Here is a 23182-nt window from a genome sequence, read left to right as displayed (position 1 = left end):
CAACAGCACTATGCAAAATCCATAACGACTCCAAACTTAACATGAGAATAATTTTTGTTTATTCTATGTATTAAGACATATCTCTTTGCACCATTTCATAATCGATGTCCGTAATATACTTATTCAATAATTGTTTGATCTGCTTGTATCTATATTTATTTTGTGGTGTATTTGGAATGATTAAAATATATCAACTTGAATTTAAAATGTTTGTGATACTCAAGTAGACAAAAGTATTTAATTTTTTTGCTGCCCAAAGGGGAGGCTATTTTACTGGTTTTAAGTTATGGTCGATACAGAAAGATGTACACTTCGACTACATTGAGAAACAAAACTCAGAAGGCTCACTCGCAATTCGTGTACAAGGGAAAAAAAGACGCACCTACAAAAGAATATTCCACATACACCGAAGTAAGAAGACTAGGGAATACAATACTTAACCGAAGTGAGCCTTCGACGAATTCTATGTTTGGCCCGCCACCATGTACATAATCCTCACATTGACTGAACCCAGAAAGCATGTCACAGAAACACCTTTGATGGATCAGTTTTTCCCACCACTGATTGCAGCATGTACATAATCTTCACATCGACTGAACCCAGAAAGCACATCACCCAAAACACCAAGAACATCAAATGCCTCCTGGAAATCCGTTGCTGAAGTCATGTCATCAAGCCACGATAACAGTTCAGACGAAAAATCTGCCATTTCCTTAACATTTAATAGTCTCTCTTTCATGACTAACTCCCAGCCTTCTAGCTTTCTGCCCTCGTCATCATCTTCCACATTCTTGGAAGTCCCTTGGGTTCGCAAGGTGGTCGCACTAGATGGTTTTTTTACCTTGAAGAAGCGCTGCAGTTGTTCTATCAAACCAGTGTAGACAAGCATTGGTTGAATAGTTGAGAATAACTCAATTGATCCCCCAGCCTCAGAAGCAGATGTACTTGTACTTCCCGACTCTGTTTTCAAAGCCCCAGACATATTGGGGGACGAGCGAGGCACAGGCCTACCATGAGTCCGCTGGATATACGCATGGTATATACCTCGTTGTAAAAAGGAAGCGCGATTCTGCAGCCACGACTCATAGGATTCTGAAAGAAGTGAGGTAACCATCATGAATTGGACAGTCTCCTCTGTACCAGCGGAAGTCTGAGTTCCAGAGGTAGTGGAGGCTCTGGATTCTGATGCAGGAGAACTTAAATAGGTTGAGATAGACTTAATCATGATATGCTGCTGAGAAGAATCATGATCAAGAAGGTGACGCGCCATTTGCATCATGAAAGGCAAAAATCGAGCATTACTGTCTTTTCCACCACCCCTGCAATCTGCACTAAATGAAGCACCAGTGGCAAATCGAGCAAGCATCTGCATGTCACCCAAAAAAGATTTGCATTAAAATCAACAGTCTCTGTTGTATGAAGCTTCACCTACTTCAGAAGTGGAAAAATCAGCCCAAGAATATGTAACCCGCCAAAGCTTGAACTGATTGGGTCAAGATGGGTTGACCCATCAAAATATTGGGTCAGATTGGGTTGACACAAGTGTTACCTAACAGGTCATAATTAATTATCCAAGTTGGTGACCATTAGCTTCTGAACTCCAGCAGGAATGATAAATTTCTAAGCAGCTTGTGGGTTCTCGACTTTTTGTACTTCCAAGTTCTAACAGAGGTAATGTTGACTTAGTTATGTTTCTGACCTTAATGCTGTCAAATTTTAAACATCAGATGGTCTGATTTGGAATATGTTCAACACATATTCTTACCTTTTCTGTGAACATTCTACTCTATCAAATTACGATGGGAAAAAGTAGAATAAATTGATTATAATTAAAGTTGAATAAATTGGAAAAGGATTTAGAAAAGCAAAACAGAGGTCTGATTTTTCCATCCAGAGGGAAGTCCATTTGCCATTAGAGAAAATGAAACACATTTTTGACCAAGTTTTCAGATCTTCTACTCCATACTCAACTTTCAAGAATGATATGAACAAAATTATAGTCTCAAAAAGTGCAAGAACTTTTTCGTACTTTATTGAACCAATTTAACCTTCTGAAATCAACAAAATAGGAATCACACAAAATCAACAATAACAACATACCCAGTGAAATCCCATAAAGTGGGGTTTGGGGAGGGTAGAGTGTATGCAGACCTTCGGAATCAAATTAACCCAACCCTCCCATTTAACACCCCTAACCTACCTCATCGTCCAACAAAACCATTCCTACCTCCTCGATCCCAACCACACGGAAAGGGAGGGATTAAAATAAAAGAGGCTGGAACAGAGAAGGCAGTAATGCAATTCACAAAATGAGATGAAAGAATATTCCAGTTTGCATTTGGGGACAGTTCGGGAAGAGAGAAACCAAAGATGTTTTCAAGATAAAGCCAACTATTCCAGAAGATGTGCTTAGTGCTGTTTGATTTTTGGTGTAAAGGAATACACAAATATGTTACCTTCTTAAAAAAGAAAAAGATAAAGAAAAAAGAGGGATAGAGATAAAAAGAGAAGATCAGGAGTGGAGAGATGAAAACATGATAGAAAGGAATAACAAAGATAGAAACTCACCAAAACAATGTCGTAAGTTAACAACCGGAGCCGACTTCCATCAGCACGCCCAAGAGCATTCAGGTAATCCCAGTATTGGTCAACGTAGCGTATATATTGCCCTATTGGTACTGATGGACCTCTCAGAGGGAAAAGATTATTGCATAGTGTCTCGTTATTTCTAAGGGCTGCTCCATCCCATTCTTTTTTAGGTTTACTTAAGGCCGCATCTGCTCGTTTAGCCTCCTGATGGCACTGAAAATGTATGACGTTGAAATGGCTGACCGTTGTGTAAACACAGTCCCCACGAGCATTTCCAGGGCTTCCAACACCAAGATTAACCCGTTTACTATAAGTGTAAACACCAAGCAAGTCTGTAGGGCGCAAGCGGTAGCCTTCACGACAAACCATGCAAGCCAAGCCTTCCTCTTCCTCATCCTCAACATCTTCCAAACCTTCCAAGATAGGTCGAGCAACAACAATACGTTCACCACCATCTGAGGACAGTTCTTGGTGCATACCAAGTCCCTGGTACCATAAAAATGAGATGAATCTCCTTAGTTACGATATTGGCCCAACCGAAACAACATTTATAACCTCAGTTGTTAGATATTAAATGTTGCATCTAAAAGACATCTAAGAAGCTTCATTAAATAAATCACAAGGAAATTGGAAGGGAAGAAACATATTGTGTCACTAGATTAAAAGATATTCTTGCCAGAGAATGATTAGATGCTTGACAGAAAACTATTCTACTTTAGCATCTACATATAACAATATGAAGTAACCACCGACCTACGTTGAAGAAATTCTAGCTTCAGTATCAATCATCTTCCTAAGAGATAGATACTGTTGATAAGCTTCTGTACAATTCCACAGCGTCTCAATATCAGTTCTTACATTCAAGACAGACACTTCTAACTTCCAATTTTAAATTATATTTAGCAAAATGTTTCAATTACTTAAGAAATATTCTTAAAGTAATGCTCCTGTTATGTCTACTCGTCACCTAAGGATCTCTAGTTCTGGAAATGCTTTGTTACCAAACAGGAGGCTATGATGTGCAATTTTGCTGGGAAGATTTGACCATAAAATATGCTTCAGATGAGGACAAGTGGTATTTAATCATTCATTACTACGCAACACATCAGTTGTGTTAAGTCAAGCCAACACAAAAATAAAGACGCAAAGGACATCAAGAATAGTAAAGTAGGAGTTAAGAGTAAAGTGGGATGGCGAGGAACCTGCAGTAATTCTGCTCTCTTTCTCAATGCTCGTCGCCTCATCTCATCCTTTGTCGCATGACGTAGTTGGTGAACTTTCTGAGCTAAGAACCCATCACCTTTTCCCTCTTTGTCAGACAGTGTGTCCAACAAGTTTTCAGCCCTGGCTCCAATCTCATTCTCACCAGCGACACCCTCTAAAGCATGAAGCAATGGCAAGATTCCTCCTTCATCTATGCACTTTTGAGTTGCTAAATGTCCCATCGACAAACCCCTCAGCATGGATAAAATAAGAGGAATAGATGGAAGCTTTAAACCCGAGGTCCACTCCACAGTTGATTTGAAACCAACCTGTCCAGTGAAAGCAAAGCTTTCTTTTAGATGGCTGATTGCAGCCCCAGTAATCCCTTTTTCCAGTATAATATCTTTCAACCTCTCTCCACAAGAACTTGTCTTGAGGGATTCTGAAACCCTAACAAAATTCTCTAGGGTGTATTTTTGCTTTGAAGCTTGCTGCGCAATTGTTTCATCTTTCATATTTTCTTCGTAATGTTTTTGCAGCCTATCAAATTCGCGCCAATTCTGTAAACAAGGTTCAAAATGCTGTACAAGAGCTTCCATTGCTGCAGGTTCCCCGTACGTCAAGTAAGGCAATATTCTAGCGACCATCTCAGTGTTCCTCTGCTGCTTATTTGACTTTCTAAGTCCAGATGGATGGGACAATCTTTCAAGGAAAAGTAGTACAATTTTCTTTGCCTGTTCACCAGCACCTGCTTCATCACTGGAGACTACATCTACATCAGAAGTAATGCTGATGTTATCACTCTCATTTGCTTCTAGTGTTAAGCTCTCCACAATCAAAAGAATACCCTCAGCTGGTTCCATGGCATCTACAAAGAAAGCACGCCTAGCAGTCTCAAGAAGTAAGCCTAAAGCTCCCAGCTTTAGCAATGCTTTCCTGTTTTCTCTTATCTTGCAACAAAGCATGAGCAAATTAAGCACTGCAACTAACTGCTCTCGATTGGACTTGAAATCATCTTGCAAACGCTGCAAAATCAAAATCAACCAGTATCAAGACATGCACAAGGTCACAAGCAGAATTTGTCATGATCTATTTATCACCAGTATGTCATTTGTTTAACCTACAGAAATGTATAACCTTTCTTACGCAGTCTCTTCAACCCAACATCCAAATATACCCCAGTTCTAACAACAGGAAATAAAAACCAAAGCAAAGCAGGAATACCAAGCAATACTAGAAGGGAAATGAGTTACATGTATAAAATGAATAACCTGCTAAAGTTTGAATAAATACTTATATACCTGAACCATGCCTAAGAGAATTTCCAGTCCACCACAATCCCTCACTGCACCAGCTATTGCAAACTCCACTTCTGGATCTTGGGTCTCCTCTCTATCCTCGTCAATTTCTTTAATCATGGGCTCAGTAGCTTCACCATCTAAGCCCTGAATAAAAGATCGAGGAAATGTTAGCTTACGAAAGAAGCTACAGAAATGCCAATCAAGCATAGATGTAAATCAGGTTTTTTAAGGACAAAAAGACAACCAACATAATAGATCCATGAAAAGAACTTTAGGTTTGCATCAGGAGAGGTAGAGGCAGGCCGAAGAAGTCCCCCAAGTATTGGGGGAAAGGCGGGGGAAGGGATTAGACAGGACATGGCACATCTTGATCTATCCTAGGACGTTCGGAGGTCGTGTATTAGGGTAGAATTAGTTGGTGATTGAGAATTTCTCTTGCCTCCCTGCGGATAGGCTTGGTGGTTATACTTGGACCCTCCCTCTTAGCAATAGTATTAGCACAGTTCCCCTAGTTACTTGATCTTCAATTTCGGCTATCATTGGTGTTTTTTTGGTGTGCCAATTATTGCATTATTTTATTGTTGTTACTAGCTCTCCTGTTTGTTTTGTATTACTGTCCATTTCACGCTATTTTGTTGTTGTTGTTGTTCCAATATCTGTATCCACTTTCCAAACTGTTTGATAGACTTTATTTAAGTTGAGGGTCTACAGGAAACAACCTCTCTATCTCTAAGAGGTAGTAAGGTCTGCGTGCACTCTAACCTCCCCCAACCCCAGGATTACACTGGGTATGTTGTAAGGTTTGCATCAACTACATTCTACAATACAATGGAAGCAAAAAGAAATAAGAAAACCTGCAGTCGGTAGGTCACTGTCATTGGAGGACAATCTCGAACTGATACAGCAGCACTGGAAGAAAGAGAAGTTGTCGAGGCAACTACACTTGCAGACTGACTATTGGATTTCTTCCATACTAGCTCAAAGACTTGAGCAATACTCAAATCTAGAGAGATAATATTCCCAGCAACCAACAATTCCATGCCATAATCATCTTCAAGCAGACCCAAGAGATCAAGTTGCTGGCAGATTTTATTTTTGACATCACGCATCAAGGGACCAATTTCAGCACTTGAATATGGATTCTTCGTCATTGATCCCCTGATAAATTCTTCTTGTGTATGAGCCTTGTTCAAGATCAGAAGATACACCGGCTCTGGTTTTGATGGGCTAATCAGATTGCAGAGTTGCTCCAAGATGAACTACATGATAAAATAGAAGAATGTAAAATCACCAACTAAAATACTATGCACCGAGCAGATAGTGGAGGAAGAATTTTTTTTTTTAGTGGAGGAAGAAATTGAACGAACTCCTTAAACCAAAATAAACAGGAATCCAGGCAATGATCAAGTATCAGCAAAAGGAAAAGTAAGGCTTCAATCTATTTGATAAAATGGTCTTCCCCAATAACCAACTAAAGAACAAACTTTCCGGCAATATAATTTAAACTAAGAAAGCATGTTAACTGTTCTAATTTGAACCTGGGAATATCTGATGAAGAAACTTGTGGAGAAAGAAATTCAAGAAATCATGTAAAAATTGTTCTATTGGTATTGAAATTACTATCCCAAATAAGTAGTTTGTCAACCGCACAGCTAAAAAGGAAATCAGATCTGCTGCACACATTTTCAATTTTTAAAGAAGAAACAGAAAGCAAGTGTAGGAAATCAATTCACAAAACAGAATATTTTCTCCACAAAAAGAATTTTTAAAAAAAAAATAATTTACACTTCACTAATATGGCAGCTTTTTTCTTTGGGGGAAAATCAAGAAATTCATTACGCACCAAAGAAGTTCGGCCTCTGTTCTCATCTCCATGAATTTGTAGACCAGAAATGCATGCTTGGATGAACTGACGTTTATTTTCATTGCTCTCTAGCAGAAGACTGTCAAGAAGATCTTTGAGAAGTCTATTACAGTCATTTATAAGTTTTGTCTTCTGCACAACCAAGCCCCTAATCACAATTAAAGCCTCAAGAACCTCTGAAAGCAAATGCTCTCTCATGAATCTACATGAGAACAGTCGAGGAATATTGATCAGCAAATGTCAGTGAATAATTCAATATATTAAGAATGTGAAGAGTACCTACCTGGATCTGATGTTTGGAACCTCCAAAAACTTGCCAAGGAGCTCAATAAGTTTATGAAGAATAAAGCCCTGAGATATATCAACATGCAGGCTCCTCTCCAATTTTTCAACATTGACCAGTTCCTGAGTGATCAACTTACATATCGTTGTTAAGCAACCACATACAGTCAAGAAAAGACGAGCATCCTCCGAGTCTATCATTTTAAACAGCAGTTCGAAGTACTCAGCAGCATTTTCTCCGGCAGAAAGAGTTGCCGATAACAAAGACATGAGCAAGTTCAGCAAGCGAAACCGTCGTGATGAACTCTGGCCACAGAGTAAGCTAATCAACATACACATCTCTGACCTAATAGACTGTGAACAAGCACTCAGTATGAGTTCTGTAACCCATGATCCCAGCTCAAATGATGATATCTCATTTCTAGCTGTTTTTAAAGCATGTCGCTTCCACCTGAGAAGATATTTCAGCGCAAGATAGTCATGCCTCTGAAGACGAGATCTTTGACCACTTTTTCCAGCCGGAGAAACCTTATACTGTCGTCTCACAAAATCTAGATAGGAGGCTCCTTTTTCCCACTCAGAATAGCTCAACAGCTGTATATCTTGAGCCTTCTGAGAGCCATTCCAACTTTTCTCTGACGATCCTGACATTGACTTGCTCCCAGTAACAAGGCTATTAGATCCAGAAACATTTGAACTGTCATCTTTCACTTGTGTGACATGAGAAGATTTTCCTGCTCCTTGTTCTTTGTCAACAACGTTAGGCTTTGGAGGAGTACAAGCCTGAGATATGATTCTCAGGCAAGGAAGAATAACATGCTCAGATATTGCAGGATGTTTAGCTCCCACCTTGATAGATGCAAATAACAACTGGAAAACGACTCTTAATCTTGATTCCCAGAATTCATCCGACAATGAACACACATCAGAAAGCAGCGACAACTCCTCACGGGTAGCCAACGCAATGTCCATGGAGCGATGATGTTCAAGGCAATACATTACCTTCTTCTGTATTAGACTGTTCAACTCAGCTACTGCATTAGTGTCACCCTCAGAGAAGGCACAAAGAGCTCCTCTAGCTTGGACACGAGCTGTTTTAGGGCCCTGATGGATGTTATTTTCGAACAGCTCAGACAGAACACCAGCAGCAACAAGTTGCTTCTTAGATGTCGGATGTTTTGATAGCACCTGTAATATCTCCAAACACTGGGTGACAAAAGTTGAAGCACAACCATAGCAACTATTCGGTACCCTTGAAACAACAAATCTAGAGGCTGGACTAGCATTATCTGATTGTTTATGATGCAGGTAATTCATCAAAACCCGCCTCAAACCTTGGAGGGTTTGAACACTCTTACTGACAGAATCAAATGCTGCTTTGCATTTCTCACCATAAAGGACGCCCAGAAGAGCAATTTTACGGTTTATCTTGCATGAAGGTCCAGGCAAAGAGACCATCATTTGCTGAACTGAATCTTTCTGCTGAGAGTCCATCTCATTTTCACCAACACTAGACACAATCTTCAGCAAAGGTTTTTTGAATCCTAAAAGCTGCTGATATCTACGATGAGCATTTTCCGACTCTGCCTCTATTGCAGCCAACCCCCTTTTCATGTCTTCATCATTTTCCATGCTATCAAAAGTGAAACTTGGCTTTGCCATAAAATTAAATTCAAACCGACCATATTTGCTGTATCCACATTCATTGCATAAGAAGGAATCAAGATTTTCATAATTGATGTTCCTGCACTGCCTACATTGATAGGCATTCTCATGACAATTATTGCAAATACCGTGCCTATCAGTCACAGCCCGACTGCAACGGGGACATTGCAATGGCTCGAGAGACAAAGCTTGAAGATTTTCATAAAAAGAATCCAATTCAATCATGAAATTACATGCTGTAATTGGGATGGCAAAATCAACTTTCAGCTCGGTCTGATTAAAAGCAAGATGGCAGCTTTTTGCACGCTTCCAAAGGGACCAATTGTTTTTCAACTCTGACAAGTCAGCCACGGGCCTGTTATTGTAATAAAGGTTCAGAACTTTCACTGACTTGGATTTCCGGGCATCATGAACATTCATGGCCACACTCTGAATGGTGTAGCTACCAGTACATTTCACAATGATGCGGTTGTCTGTAAACTTTGTTTCTGACTTCAAACTTTCAAGCTTCATCCTACTAGAGGGAACCTCAGGGGAGCTGCAGGCTACACAAGGCTCACTCTCAAGGTAGTAACCATCAAATTCCACCAAACCACTCAAAGTGTTGTATATTCGAGAGTTAGGATGATTAGCCAAAAGCTCATTTTGTGAATGGAGTGTGTCAAATATGCAACTAATCACATCAGTGGTCAAGCATTTGTCAACAACTTCAGCACTCTGTTGCTTCGCACCATGATCGGGAACCTTCCCTAACAATAATGTAACAAGTTCTGTGAATTCAATGATGTTCTGCCCATACATTGGCAAAAAATTTACCTTCTGCAAAAGAGCAGTTAACAATGTTTCCTTGAATGCCAGATTCCCATGGTACCAGACGCCGAGGAGAACTGATTTGGATTCTGAGCGCACGGAGCTTGAATTCCATTCCAATAGAAAGCAGTCAACAAATTGCCTCAACACATCACCTTTTCCACTGAAAACATCAACTGCTGCTTCCATATCCAACTGAGTTTTTTCAACACCAGAATCACTTTCTTCTCCCTTCTTCTTCTTTTTAGTTTCAGGGGCCTGTGACCCTAATTTAATTGCAGCTGTTCCAGCTTCCACAACCTCAGCCTTCTGTGATGAGTGACTGCTATCCTTCCCAGTGTAGAAGGCCAGATTCAGAAGCTTCAACGTCTGAATTACACACTCCTCCCCAAAATAAAATATTCCATTCAAAAGGAAAGGAAGAACATCACCATGCCTTAAACAATACTTTTGCCAATTTCGAGGACGAGCTGCAGCGACTTCAGCCATGGTTGTTAGGCACCTTACTATCTTCACACTTCTCTCGTACGAGATTGAACTTTGAAATCCACCAGATTTATTTATGTGTTTATAGAGCTTTTTAACTTCAGTTGAGAACTGCCAAGAGTCTCGAACACTGTAGTAGTGTGTCTTACTACCACAGAGATGCAGAAAAAGCCTCCTAGCATACCTTCTAACATAACTGGTGTTAGGATTGTTGATATAGCTGCAAAGAACATCCTGATATCCATCTAGCTTCAAATCTTTACCAGAAGGCATCTTGTAGAGCTTCTCTTTCTCTCCAGCCTTGTCGTGTTTCTCTGGTCGTATCAAGCTGTAGAGCAGACGGAAAGTGTTTTCCAACAACAGCCGATGATAGTCCACAAATATATCTGCTCGGTGTGATTTTGCATACGAGTCCGAAAAGAATGGAGAGAAGTTACCTGCAGGCACTTCCCTGCGGATTGTCAACAAAGCACCACAACCAGAAGCGGAGTTCAATCCAGAAGATGAATCTGTGCTAACAGATGGAGATTTAAAAACTTGAGTTAGCTCCTGCAGAATGTTCATCAGATAATTGACAAATGCTTGCTGCCTAAGATTGCCACAAGCACGGAGTAAATGAGAGATGAAGTCTATTTTCTCTTGACCATCTAAGGTAGATGAAGCAGTAACACAAGTAGGAGTTGAGATATGTAAAGCAGTTTTGTCATGCGCTTCAGTCACCGCACCACCAGATTTAGTTGCAGAGCCATCGGTTCCCGGTTGGTGCCAGTTTCTCAGCATTAAAGTAAAGAACATATATACCAGGATTGTGACTTCCCCAAAAGGGGTGCGGCTTCTGGATGTGAAAGGTTTATTCAGATTTATCTCATCCAAAAACCATTTTATCAAATTCTCCAATCCTATGCTTTCAGGTTCTGAACTGTCAGCAAAGGGTCCACCAACAGCTGAAGACAATCTGTAGAAGAGCTGCATAACTGGAATAGCCCCAGTTCCTGAAATAGTTTCCATCCATCCTTTCAGTTGCTCAAGTAGTTCAGAAAGAAGGAGAGAGTTGACAGCTCTTTTGGAAGCAGAAATAGTAACAGGATCAACTATTGAAGCTGAAAACTCTTCCGATTCAGTTGGTTCCAACTCGTGGATTGATGGAGCAGAACTCTGCATGCCAACATCAGATGCAACTGTCACCAAACCTGAATCACTTAAATCATCAGTAGTGAAATGAATTTCACTTCCTTCCCCACCAAATGTTTCCACTTCAATTGGAATAGCTGTCATAGAGTGATCTCTAGAATGTGGTGGTGGGAGACGGTCTGCATCTAGCACTTCATAACATGCCTCACACAAATCGAAATCTGGGCACACAGTGCAGTGCCATCTTCGCCTTAGGATAGGGACAGTAGAGCAACCATCACAACAATATTGAACAGATGATGTAATGGAGTCTTCTTCAACCATGACCTGAGTACTTCCACTAGCTCCAGCGGAAGCATCAACTCGCGAAGGAACAGATGATGAGTTTTCTGCGTCATCAGTACCTATCATTGTTTGCTTGGGGAATGGAACTTGAAGGAATCTTGATGATATAGCCAAGCTGGAACCAAAGAAATGAAATTTGGAGACATAAGCAAATGAAAAATGAAAAAATCACAGAAATGCTTTCAGAGAAATAGATTCAAAAGCTATAACAACCTGCTGGATGTTTGAACAGCCTCATTGGCAGAGAAAAGCAGTTTTTTAAACAATGAAACAGCAGGGGCAACAGAAGCCCTGCCACCATCTTTTCCATGCAATGCTAAACACTCAGCATAACAGTAGATAAGTTCGACAGACGACACAACAATATTGTTCATGGTCTGTGTGTCTGGTTGCTCTATGTCTAAAATTCCCCAAAGGACTTGCATGAGTCCATCAACAACTTCAGAACCTACATTCAAAAAGAAAAATTAAGGAATTGCTCATGGAAGGAAGCCCAAAAATTGATTTCTTAAGGCAAAGATTGATATGCTATAATGGATTGCTTCATAAAGTTGTCAAGAGTGACAAGAGACATGTAAACAAACAGATAAGGGAAGAGAGAGAGAATTGGGGGAGAAGGGGTTGATCAAAATACTGAAGGAAACAATGCCCTTCATTATTTTGACCCTATCAAATCACACCATATCTAAGGGTGTGCGGCATTGGATACTAATACAAAGGGTTATTAGTAAACCAAAAAAAAATTTACCATTCATCTCAAGAAAAGACGCAAGGTTTGAGCGACGATGCAGTGCAATCTTGGAAACCACACGCATCTGTGCAGTAAATTCCTCCACAATCCACCCAGAAGTGGTCCCATCCATGCCAAGTTTTAATGAGAGCACGGCGGTGGATTTCACAACTCCAGCAAGTCGGATGGCATCCTTAACCTATTCAGACAGAAATCTCCAATCATGTTAAAATATTTGACAAAAACAGAGAAAGAGGAACATTAATTCACTCATTTCAGACAGATAGTCCAGGCAGTTACTTGGTAATATATCTCCCTCTTTGGGAAGACAGCTTGCAGAACACGATTGGCAGCTGCCTGCAACAGAGGCTCTCTGTCACTTTCAAATACTGTTTCTAACAATGGCTTACACTTCAACTTGCTCAGCTCTCCTTTAGCCTCCTCAACTTTTGAGCAACCTTGTGGTTTGCACAACGTGTAGATTCTTGATAAAAGCTTCAGTCCAGCAGCCACAACCTGTTCCTCCAGTGATGCAGACTGTGTTGCACGACACTTCCTCCTAGATCCAGCAGGCCATGAATTACAACCAAGTACACGAGCCTCCATGTCAAGAACAGCATCCATCTTCTCTTTCCACCCAAATTCATCCTTAGCTCGGCCATAAATTTCCAAGGAATCTATGCGGGGTAAAGCAGATCCACTAAATGTAGGCCCAACAGATATTATAAATTCTTCATCAGCAAGGAGTGACTCGGCAACTGTAAACGGAATATCATACCAAGAACGCATTCCCTCATCTAATTTTATCCCTCTCTGAAATACAGTTATCTCAGAAGGTATGTGATTCACTGACGTGTTACCCACATGCAATCGCAGACCAACCATGACAAGGTCAGGATTTGAGTTGGAAACAGTTACCTGGAATAACGGCACACATTAGAAAGCTATAGAAGGCTATGATCTAGATTCCAAAACAGAGTGCATCAAAAGTTAGCATGCTAATTTAATGTATTTGGTGTGCATGTTCAAGAAAAAATCAACATAATTGGAAAAAAATTTTATTGGAGGTAGTTACTAATTCATGATGTACAGTATTCATTAAAATAAGTATTGTAATAATAAATGTTGTACCGAAATTCTAAATTAATGATACAATCAATATATATTATATTATTCTATAGATAATAATAACTTTTTAATCAAAATACAATCTAATAAAAGGTCAAAAATCTTAAATTTAATTCGTTAGGGAATATTAAGGACTTACAAAATAATCATATGTTTGATTAGAACTAACAAATATTTACAAGTCAAAATAATCAAATAGTACTAGTACAACTTAAACCTCATTTAATGTCATCTTCAAAAGTGTCGTGGTATTTGTTTCAACTTAAGTATTTATTTATTTTTTTGGGATAAAGTTAAAGTACTTAAGTTGAAACAAATAGTATTTCTTTTAACTATCTTCTATTTTATTTAATTTTTTCGTTAAGAGCCGTATACACTAATTCTTTTTATGTCTAGGCCAACTTTCACGCACCATGAATAATTCCACTGGATAGATTAGCTTAGCTGGCGTTCCGGGAGAAGCTAGTCATTTATGAACTTCGTTGCAACTAGTAAATTCAACCATACCCCAAAAAAAATTGGACCCTAAAGAGAAGAGAATTCTACAAGAAGTTGAAAGAGCTTTAGTTATTGGGCCGCATCCATCTATCCTAAATAGTAACCCTTTTCATGTTCGTTCTTCGAATGACGCTAGTGGAGACTAATTCCTTCCGACTAATAAAGATACTACTCCAGTCAATAACTGGCCACCAAGGATAGGACAGATGAAAAGGATCACCTTATGTTTTTGTCTTTGCTAGGGTTTGAACCTGAGACCTCATTGCACTTGACCACTTCATTGATCACTAGACCACACCTCGGGTGCTAGAGTTGTGAACATTTTGATTCTTTCGTATTAGGCTATGTAAATTTTATAGTAATTGCTCGTCTTGATTGAAATCTCATTTCTATTGATTTTATTTTTTTTTGATAAAGTTAAAGTTGTATTCTTCAGCATTAAGGGTATGCTGGCTACCTCCAAAACCTTACAAGCTAAACCATAATTACATAGATCCTAGGAAATCTACCAACCAACTGTTCTGCTACTTCTATCCTAGGGTGTGCTGTCATTTCTATGGTGATTATTAACTATTGCTTTTGCTTTTCTTGAATATTTTTTGTGTGTGTGATGTGTTAATATGGTGTAATTGAGACGTTTCTTGAAAGTTTGAAGTCACAATTCTCTACTATATGTAAAGAACATTATGTAGAAGATGTTGAACAAATAGTTGATCTTTTAGGCTTTTTGTCAATAATCTAGGCTCTTTTTAGCACTTTTTTTATAACCGAGAAATCCATTTGTGACCCGCCCTTTGGACCAATATACAGCCTTCTAAACTCGCTGGATAATGAGCCCGTCCTTTCACCCTTCTCCACTTAAATATCAGGCTTCTCTTTACATGGTGTGGAGAACACAATGTTGGAGAATACAACATTACCAACTTCAAAAGAAACTATAGGTAAGTCGAGGTCGAAAACTATGTTTACTGACTTACCGTACTTTCGAGGACTATAAAGAATATCGATTGCACTCATATAGAAATATGCCTATGTGTATAGTGGTAATTATAGTTAGAAGCCTTATCTTGAAAAAAGGCCAATGCAATCCAACATTCAATCATATCTAGTTCAAAAGATATGGCTGATCTTAAAAGGGGATCTTATATAATTTCGTGCATAAGACCTACTCCTTTGTTTTGTCCAAACTCAACATTGCACTCTCTTACCAGTAAATAACAAATTCAGCCAATTTCCCATCAAAACAATGCACTGTTAGGAATAACTTCCTTGTCTAGTAGGAAGATAAAGGGATAACTAATACTAGAATAAAGTTTAGGATGAGTTTATCCAATGTTTTAAGACCTACTCCTTTGTTTTGTCCAAACTCAACATTGCACTCTCTTACCAGTAAATAACAAATTCAGCCAATTTCCCATCAAAACAATGCACTGTTAGGAATAACTTCCTTGTCTAGTAGGAAGATAAAGGGATAACTAATACTAGAATAAAGTTTAGGATGAGTTTATCCAATGTTTGGTTGGGATAAAATTGTGGGATAACTTATCCCGGGATTGTACTGTTATTTTTATCCCACATAGAGAATGGGATAACAAATCTCAGGATAACTTGTTCCTAACCAAAAGAGCCCTTAGCTCATTTAAGATTCAACAGGCAAAAGCAAGGATGACAACCTCATATGATCGTGCTCTCATCTCTACTCAAAACACCTAAATTGTGTAGTCAAGACCACCAAACACAAAAATAAAGATTGAAACTGTCAAATCATAACTTAAATCCGATTTTTAACCTTTTTAAATGTGAAACATTCTCCACTTCAGAGGGTGAATCTTGAACAACCATGTCTAGACAGAGGCAAATTCAATGAATTAGGAGACAAATATAAAATTACCTTGAATCCTCCAGGGTTGGGACTCTCTAAGAACCCTTCATCAGAAGCCAGGGTTTGTTTAGCTACTTCAGAATCACCATTCCTTACAGCATCGCTACTCAGCTTCACATCTTGCGTTATACATGTAGCTCTCTCAAAAAAATCCAGTGGAAATTCTGGTTTTGCACCTCCATAAGCCTTATTGTTGAGGATCCCAGGGCCAAGCTTCTTAACCTTATCACTGATAGCACTGACACCAGAGTCGACACCAGCTGGAACATGTGAGTATATCTGTAGGCTTCCATCTTCATGTAACACAAGACAGTGGATTTTGTCTTTTGACAAAGGCTTATGAGCAGCAACCCCTACAACAGGAGATGCTGAACCCACTGAATGTCGCAAGTTCTGTACGAGTACTTCATGTTCACCAAATGAGACAGCACATGCAGCATTTGAGTTCAAACTTGAGAAGCAACCAAGCAAGGCACTGCCACCAAATAAATCTCTCCACCGGTGCAATCCTGCTGGCCGAAGTTTATCATCTGTTTCATTCTCCAATATGGCAGAGGCCTCTATTAGGGAAGTTACATCTGGATTTACTCGGCCAACCAAGCTGGTCCCATCTTGAAAGGACAAAAAGAGCAACCGATGCATTAGCGAAAAATATAAGGAAGAACCTTTTGCATGTCTTTCTTTACCCTCAATTTGCAGAATTTCCTTCAATGGCTTGGCCCCGACATTCCCTTTTGATGACGACAACTCCAACCTGTACAAGCTACCATGTTCTGAAAGGACAATCAGAAACACCCTACCCTGTGAAGCCATAATAAGTGCAGCATCCATAATCATGTCATCAGGCAAAGTGAAATAGTGCACAGGACTAATATTATCAAGGGATAAATCATATATCTTAACAAATTTGTTGGTGACCACCATTAGTTGAACTTGAGATCCAGGGACCCAGTCTACATGTTTAATATAAGCACCTTGTAGAGGTAGAGCGAGTTCAATGGCTAAACGATCACTCACTTCACCTCGATGATTTACCGTGAGAACCTGGCAATCTTCATAGCCAGCCACTGCAAGGTAATTTTCTACAAGAGGATTGAAAATGAGATTTACAATCTCAAAACGGACAACATTCCTAGAAAGAGGCTTCACATTGGTCTTGTCTGCAGTCACGGGAGCAACAGTCGCTTGTCCAATAAGCTGTCCAACATCAAATATAGCTACCTTGTCACCTTCTCCAACAGCAAGCCGACCTCGTGTGCTAACACTGAGTAAAGATTTAACAAGAGAACCGCTAGCCAAGTGAGATTTAAGTTCTTTGGCATTTGAATAATCGGCCTTTATCTTCAAATCTAACGATCCACTTTTATATGCCTTCTTCAATTGCAAAAGGTCAACACTGTTACACAGTACTTTCTCATCACCCAGGAAAATTTTCCTCTCCCTAGAAAGGCTAGAGTCTCTCCGGCTTGTAATAGAAGGCAAAAATGAAGAGCAAAGTCCCACCACACAACTTTCAAGATCAAGCTCATTTAATAAGATTGGCATCCCATCTTGAAGATCCTTTGGAATAGAAATCTTGATAGAGTTTTCTGCTTCCACCAAAACATCCTCATCGATATCAGAATCACTGTCAGGAAGTTGATCTCCATTTTCTGTGAAAGGCAGAAAAGACTGGAAGTTACTAGCACCACGACTGGCTGTAGTGTTGCTTCCAGCAAATTTTCGAGGTTTCAGACATTGACAACTGTTACCACGAACACCTCCTGCACCACAGTCACAGAAGAAGCGACTGGACCTAGAATAGACCACACGATGACCCCGATGACAAACTTTTGCACAAACAGAGCAACAGCCTTTAGACACAGTCAGATCACATGTGTAGCAGAAGTACCAATGTTGTTCCATAAAATTGCTACCGCTAGACGTAAATGTACAGACTTTAGAAGCGAGGGCCCTTTCACTGTTATTATCTTCCTCGTCATCCTTGTCCAGGCTACCATTCTCACCATCAGATGTTCCATCATCCTCATCTTCATCAACAGAAGTTGCATCACATTCAATTGATGCGGACCCACCTTGACTGGCAGAAAGGACTAAAGCATCTGCATTCTTCCTGGAGCCAACAGATCTAGTAGATTCAGACCCCACCACAGAACTACTGTTAGAGATAGACTTCACAAACGATCGTTCTGTGGCACTCTTAGCAGAACAGCAATCGCTCAAGACACTTGCCAGGAAACCAAAGAGATATTTCAGCCCTTGAAGCATATTCTCATCACCAGCCAGCTTCTCAGTCAGCAACATTGTCTGCCGCATAAGTTGCTTGATTAAATTTTCACCTCCGGAAAGCTGAACGAGAAAATTAAAATAACATTTGGCTACTGTGAATTCAAATAGCAGAAAAGCCTTATCAAGTGAAATCAGCATAGATTTCACCAAATGCTTATGCAGTTCCTGGGACAGGATTTCAGAAGGAGGAGACAGCAGGCATGTGATGAAGTTCATTGTTGATTCTCTTAGAGAAACTGAAGCTCCTTTTGCACATGCAACTCCACTAGATTCAGCTCCTAAAAGCCTGGTTTCAAGCCACTTTGACAGGTAGACCATGTCCATATGAAGAAACTTCTTCTGCAACTTCTCTTTGACATGAGCATATAAATCTCCAGATAAAAGATCAACAAAAAAGTTGAGAACCCTGGTATTGACAAGCTCAGAGTTGCATCTGTCTAGAGCATCAACCAGAACCAACAAATCACCACGTTGTGAACCATAAAGATCTTTAATTTGTTTGGAGACGTCCTCGAGAGAGAGGAAATAACTCAAAACCCCAGTTCTGGAAGGCTCTCTCTTTAAGCTATCAACAATATCAATTACCTTGACAACAAGAACATCATAAATGTCGCTAGTATCAGCACCATCTCTCTCATTAACACACCTTAAAAACTCCTCCATGTGTTTTAATATGAATAAGCTACTATAGTCAACACCACCAGAACCTTCAGTCAACCTTTGATAAAGAGCATTACATTTTCCATGAAGGTCTTCAAATATCCTGTCACACTTGATCCTACAGACCAATTCAAGAATCTGTGAGATGACCTGTGACTCCAAGCAAGCTATTCCTCCAGCATCAATGACCTTTATTAGCCCATCTATACAATTCACAACTCCTGCAACATTAAGAATAGATGAAAGGAGAACCCCACTTGGAGGTTGAAGAAGACAGGGGAATCCATGCAACAAAGATTCCCACAAAACTTTAGAGTGACCTCCTAAAGATAACTTCTCAAGAGTTGTGTCCAGCTTTGACAAAGTTCCATAGAGGAGCTTATAATGGCACGGATCAGAACCCATCTTCTCAAGCAGTTCATCCTGTTTGCATTTATCAAAACCAGTGTGCACAAATAACATTGCAGGAGAAAATCGGTTGGCCAAAAGCTGATCACTGTCGATCGTCACAATTAAAGCTCTCTGGTAAACTTCTAGGTATCTCTTCAGCAAAGATGACAATACTTTAATCAGCTGTTCAACTTGATTGGCATCAACTAAAGTAGAAATAACACCTTCAGTGAAGGCACAAAATCTACCATCTCTTGATGTCTGCACTGGTGAAATAGAAACAGCAGAAGCTAGTGACTTATTCAAGCAGTGTCCAGTGGTACCAGCAGTAAGCAATGACAGTGACATAGATAACCAAGATCCAGCCCTTAAAAAATCCCATCCAAGTTCTCTCACATTTTCTGATACGTATAAATCATGTAAGCGATGAATCAACTCCAGCAACATAGCAGAAAAAGGTTTGTAGTTTATTTTCCTCATTTCACCCACAAGTGACTGGCTAAAGTAAACAAAATGCTCAGCATTTGAGAGTTCAGGAACTTCAGCACTAGTTAGCCAAAGATGCAGATGTTCCGATGTGGATTTCAAGATGGGTAGATCCCAACAAAGCACAAAAATATATCTCTCAATTATCAGGTCCTCCACTTTTTCAGGTTTTTTACCTTCCCAGAACCTCAGTATCCTGGAAAAGGAGGCACACATCTCATCCCAGGACAAGCCTAGGCTTGCTATTGTGGGATCATCTCTACATGCAGATGGTGGAAGAGGTGCGATATCAATCAGATGACTTAGCAAAGCACTGTAAAAAGGTGTTTCTTTGATAAAACCACCTACTACACCTTCAAACAAAATTGAGACCCAAGATGAAGCATGGCTGCCTCTGACACGAGGCCTCAATCTTGAAGAAGCAGCTTCCCTCAGCTTGGTCCTGAACTCCAAAAGAAGGGATGACGGACAAACATGGGGATAAAATGCCATATGACGAAGCATTACTATCAACCGTGAAATTAATAGCGCCCAACATGACAACTGCGTACTATCAAAACCATTGGAGGGAACAGCAACGGCTTTAAGAGTAGAGGACACCACATTAACCTGAACAGCCTTCTCATCTTCTGAAGATAGGTGAAAAGCCATTAGCAGTATCTCAATATGGAACAACGAGGGAAGTATCTCCAGAAACTCCTTCAGGTTAGGACACTTCGAACATATAGTTTTTGCCTTTTCAAGCACAAAATCAGCAAATATATTGTAAATTTTGGTCCTCAAGTTGCTGCCAGCAGAATCTACCAGACACACAACAGCATGCGCAAGTAAACCAAGAGTTAGATCATTGTAAGCAAAAGCACCATTTTCAATAACCAGGATTTTCTCAACAAGTGATTCTCCAACTAAATCAGACACAACATGACGCGACAGGAGGTTATGGAACAGATCAAGGCAAATGTCACCGAGATGCCTATGACTAACTTTTATTTGTTCATTTAGAGCTATTCCATCATCCTGACCTCTTTCTTCAGCATCACACCATTCGGAATTGAGTATAGAAAGCAAAATGTCAATGTGGTGGCTTGTAAATTTCCTGCACCCATCTTCGTATACAGGACCACACCACTCATGTGAAAAAATGCTATCATTCAAAAAGCTGAGCAATTCAGTTGCAGCCTGAATGGGCATATTGCTTATATTAGAACTAGGTGCAACAGCAGGTTGATCATATCCATCCACAGAACCTGCTGAACGACCACCCTCAGAAAAAAGGTCGCCAAAGAGGGCTTCATCTTCATGACAAATGGTGCTTTCGGACTCGGACATAACAGATGTTTTGGTAACACTGGAACATGACCTCTCCAATTTAGGCTTCAATTTGACACCCTCAGAGTGAAGTAGCAATAGCAGATGCATTAGATTGTCCACCCATTGAACTGATGGTGGAAATATTATTCTCAAGAGTTCCTCCGCAGAGTGCTTCTTCAGCAGGTTGACCTTGGCTGAGTGAACCTGACATGAAGGAGGCTCCACAAGTTGATTGGCACTTGCACCTTCACCATCAAGGCCCTTGTACTCAAATAGCTGATATGTTCTATTCCTCACATCTAAAATTAGATTGAGAACATAAGAAACCACACGGGGGCAGTAGGCCAAAGGAGGCTTCAGGTTAGCAGCAGCACTCTTGCTGTACTTCCACAGATTAGGATCCAAATGATCAAAAATTGCAGCTGCAATGCATGCTTGAATGTTTTGAAACACATATGTATTGCAGAAAATTGCCTGTACAAGCTGAATAAACTCATCAAGCAACAGCATTACTTGACTTTCAAAGCCACTCTCAACTGCAGGATTTCCACTTACAAAATCAAAACCCAGCCTGAACAGGGTGGGCACTACCTCAGTGAATGAAGCAACAGATTGGAATAACTTAGGATCAAAGTGAGCATATGAGCTATTTTTAGTAAGTCTACCCAGTAACTTGAATACTCTCACACAAAATGAAAATCTCTTCCTCAAATTAGGAAAGGGGAACTTCTCATCAAATGGAACTGGAAGCTTTAAAAGGCTTTTGCAAACAGTAACAAGACGATGAACACATTCCAAATGTACAAGTGCCCAATGCTGAGACAAATCGATCAATTTATTACGATCATAAGGAACAGATTGCCCAATAGTGGCTGTATCCACATTGTCAGGGTGCATCCATTCAGAAGCCAGTGTCATTAGAAGGCTATCAGCTGTTTTTTCTTCCTTGGAACATCTCCCCCCTACAGAATGAAACAAAACAAGAAACTGTTAAACGAACATTATATACCAGGTGATTTCAACATATGACGCAATTACAAATTGTCACGAGTACCTTGAAGCATGCATCTTGTATCGTCCTGCCATTTACTAACACTATCTTCAGTTACAGCTATTGGCAACATATCCATGCTAACATTAGAGGAGCATGGCTGTGAAAGATCAAGCTCTTTGTCTGTTTCATCAACTAGTGCTATTTCTAATAGCTGCAGGATATAACTCTGAAAGTAGAGAGAACATAATAATTAAATATAGCACAAATATGGTGTGCATAAACAACAGCCTAGCAGAACTTGAGAACAAGACAGAGTACTTAATTCAATACCTGAAACATTGAATCATCGCCGTTGCAAATCCATTTTTCCAGACAACACAAGGCAAACTCTACAGAAAGCTGAATAGCCACCACAATTACAGGTTCAACTCGCTCAACTGTGATAATATCAAATAAGCCGCACGCAATAAAACTTCTATTAATTATATCAAATTAATAAAGGGATAAAGTGTTAACAGTACCTGATAAAGATCGAGTGGAGTTGACAAGCGCAAGTGCGAGGGAAGCTAGTGCTTGAATCTGTGACTGATCCCAAAGTTGAAGCCCTAACTTGTTGGCATCATCGGCTGTGGGTTCTACTGATTGCCGGAGAATTAAACATAGTTTCTGGAACCCTAGATTGAGTGATGAATCAGCGCGAAGTCTTCTAGAGAGATCATCGCCTGATGAAAGAACATCGACGAGCTTGGCGATCTCAGCCATAACTCTTTTTTATTAAGAGAAATCTATCAGTGCATTACAGTATGATCGATCAGAGAGCAGAGAGCTCTCGCGATTACAGAAGCAATAGATAGGGTTTGAAGTATGCAAAGAATGTGTTTGAGATTGAAATGTGAACTTACTGGGAAAGATTTAAGATTGAAGTGTTGAAGGTTTAGAACTTGTTGGGCAATTTCTTGAGGGTAAAATGAATAAAGTCTTGTACGTGTAAAATTAGTACTGGTGAAGTCATAAAAGGAAAAATTACTTGTAAAGTCGGTTTAAAGCAAGAAATCAAAAGATATGAGTATATTAGAAAAATGCGACTCTAGAGTAGTCTCCAAGTCATTCTTTGGAAATTTTTTGTCATTTTTTGGAA

At 39.8% G+C, this 23182-nt stretch overlaps 1 protein-coding gene across 1 annotated transcript; it reads right to left on the bottom strand.

Moving 5' to 3' along the window:
- Nucleotides 1-224: 224 nt before the first annotated feature.
- Nucleotides 225-23062, bottom strand: LOC107010323 (auxin transport protein BIG). The gene is made up of 14 exons (XM_015209600.2): nt 22566-23062; nt 22375-22481; nt 22105-22270; nt 15924-22012; nt 12707-13324; nt 12425-12605; nt 11890-12124; nt 7241-11791; nt 6937-7159; nt 5948-6352; nt 5094-5237; nt 3792-4817; nt 2569-3075; nt 225-1366 (listed from the first exon to the last, which is right to left on the bottom strand). The coding sequence occupies exons 1-14, from the start codon at nt 22804-22806 to the stop codon at nt 545-547; spliced, it is 15315 nt and encodes a 5104-aa protein (XP_015065086.1). The 5' UTR covers nt 22807-23062; the 3' UTR covers nt 225-544.
- Nucleotides 23063-23182: the final 120 nt, after the last annotated feature.

The sequence above is a fragment of the Solanum pennellii genome, chromosome 2 (genome assembly GCF_001406875.1).
Source record: "Solanum pennellii chromosome 2, SPENNV200".
Lineage (NCBI taxonomy): Eukaryota > Viridiplantae > Streptophyta > Magnoliopsida > Solanales > Solanaceae > Solanum > Solanum pennellii.
This window is presented reverse-complemented; position numbering and strand designations above follow the sequence as displayed.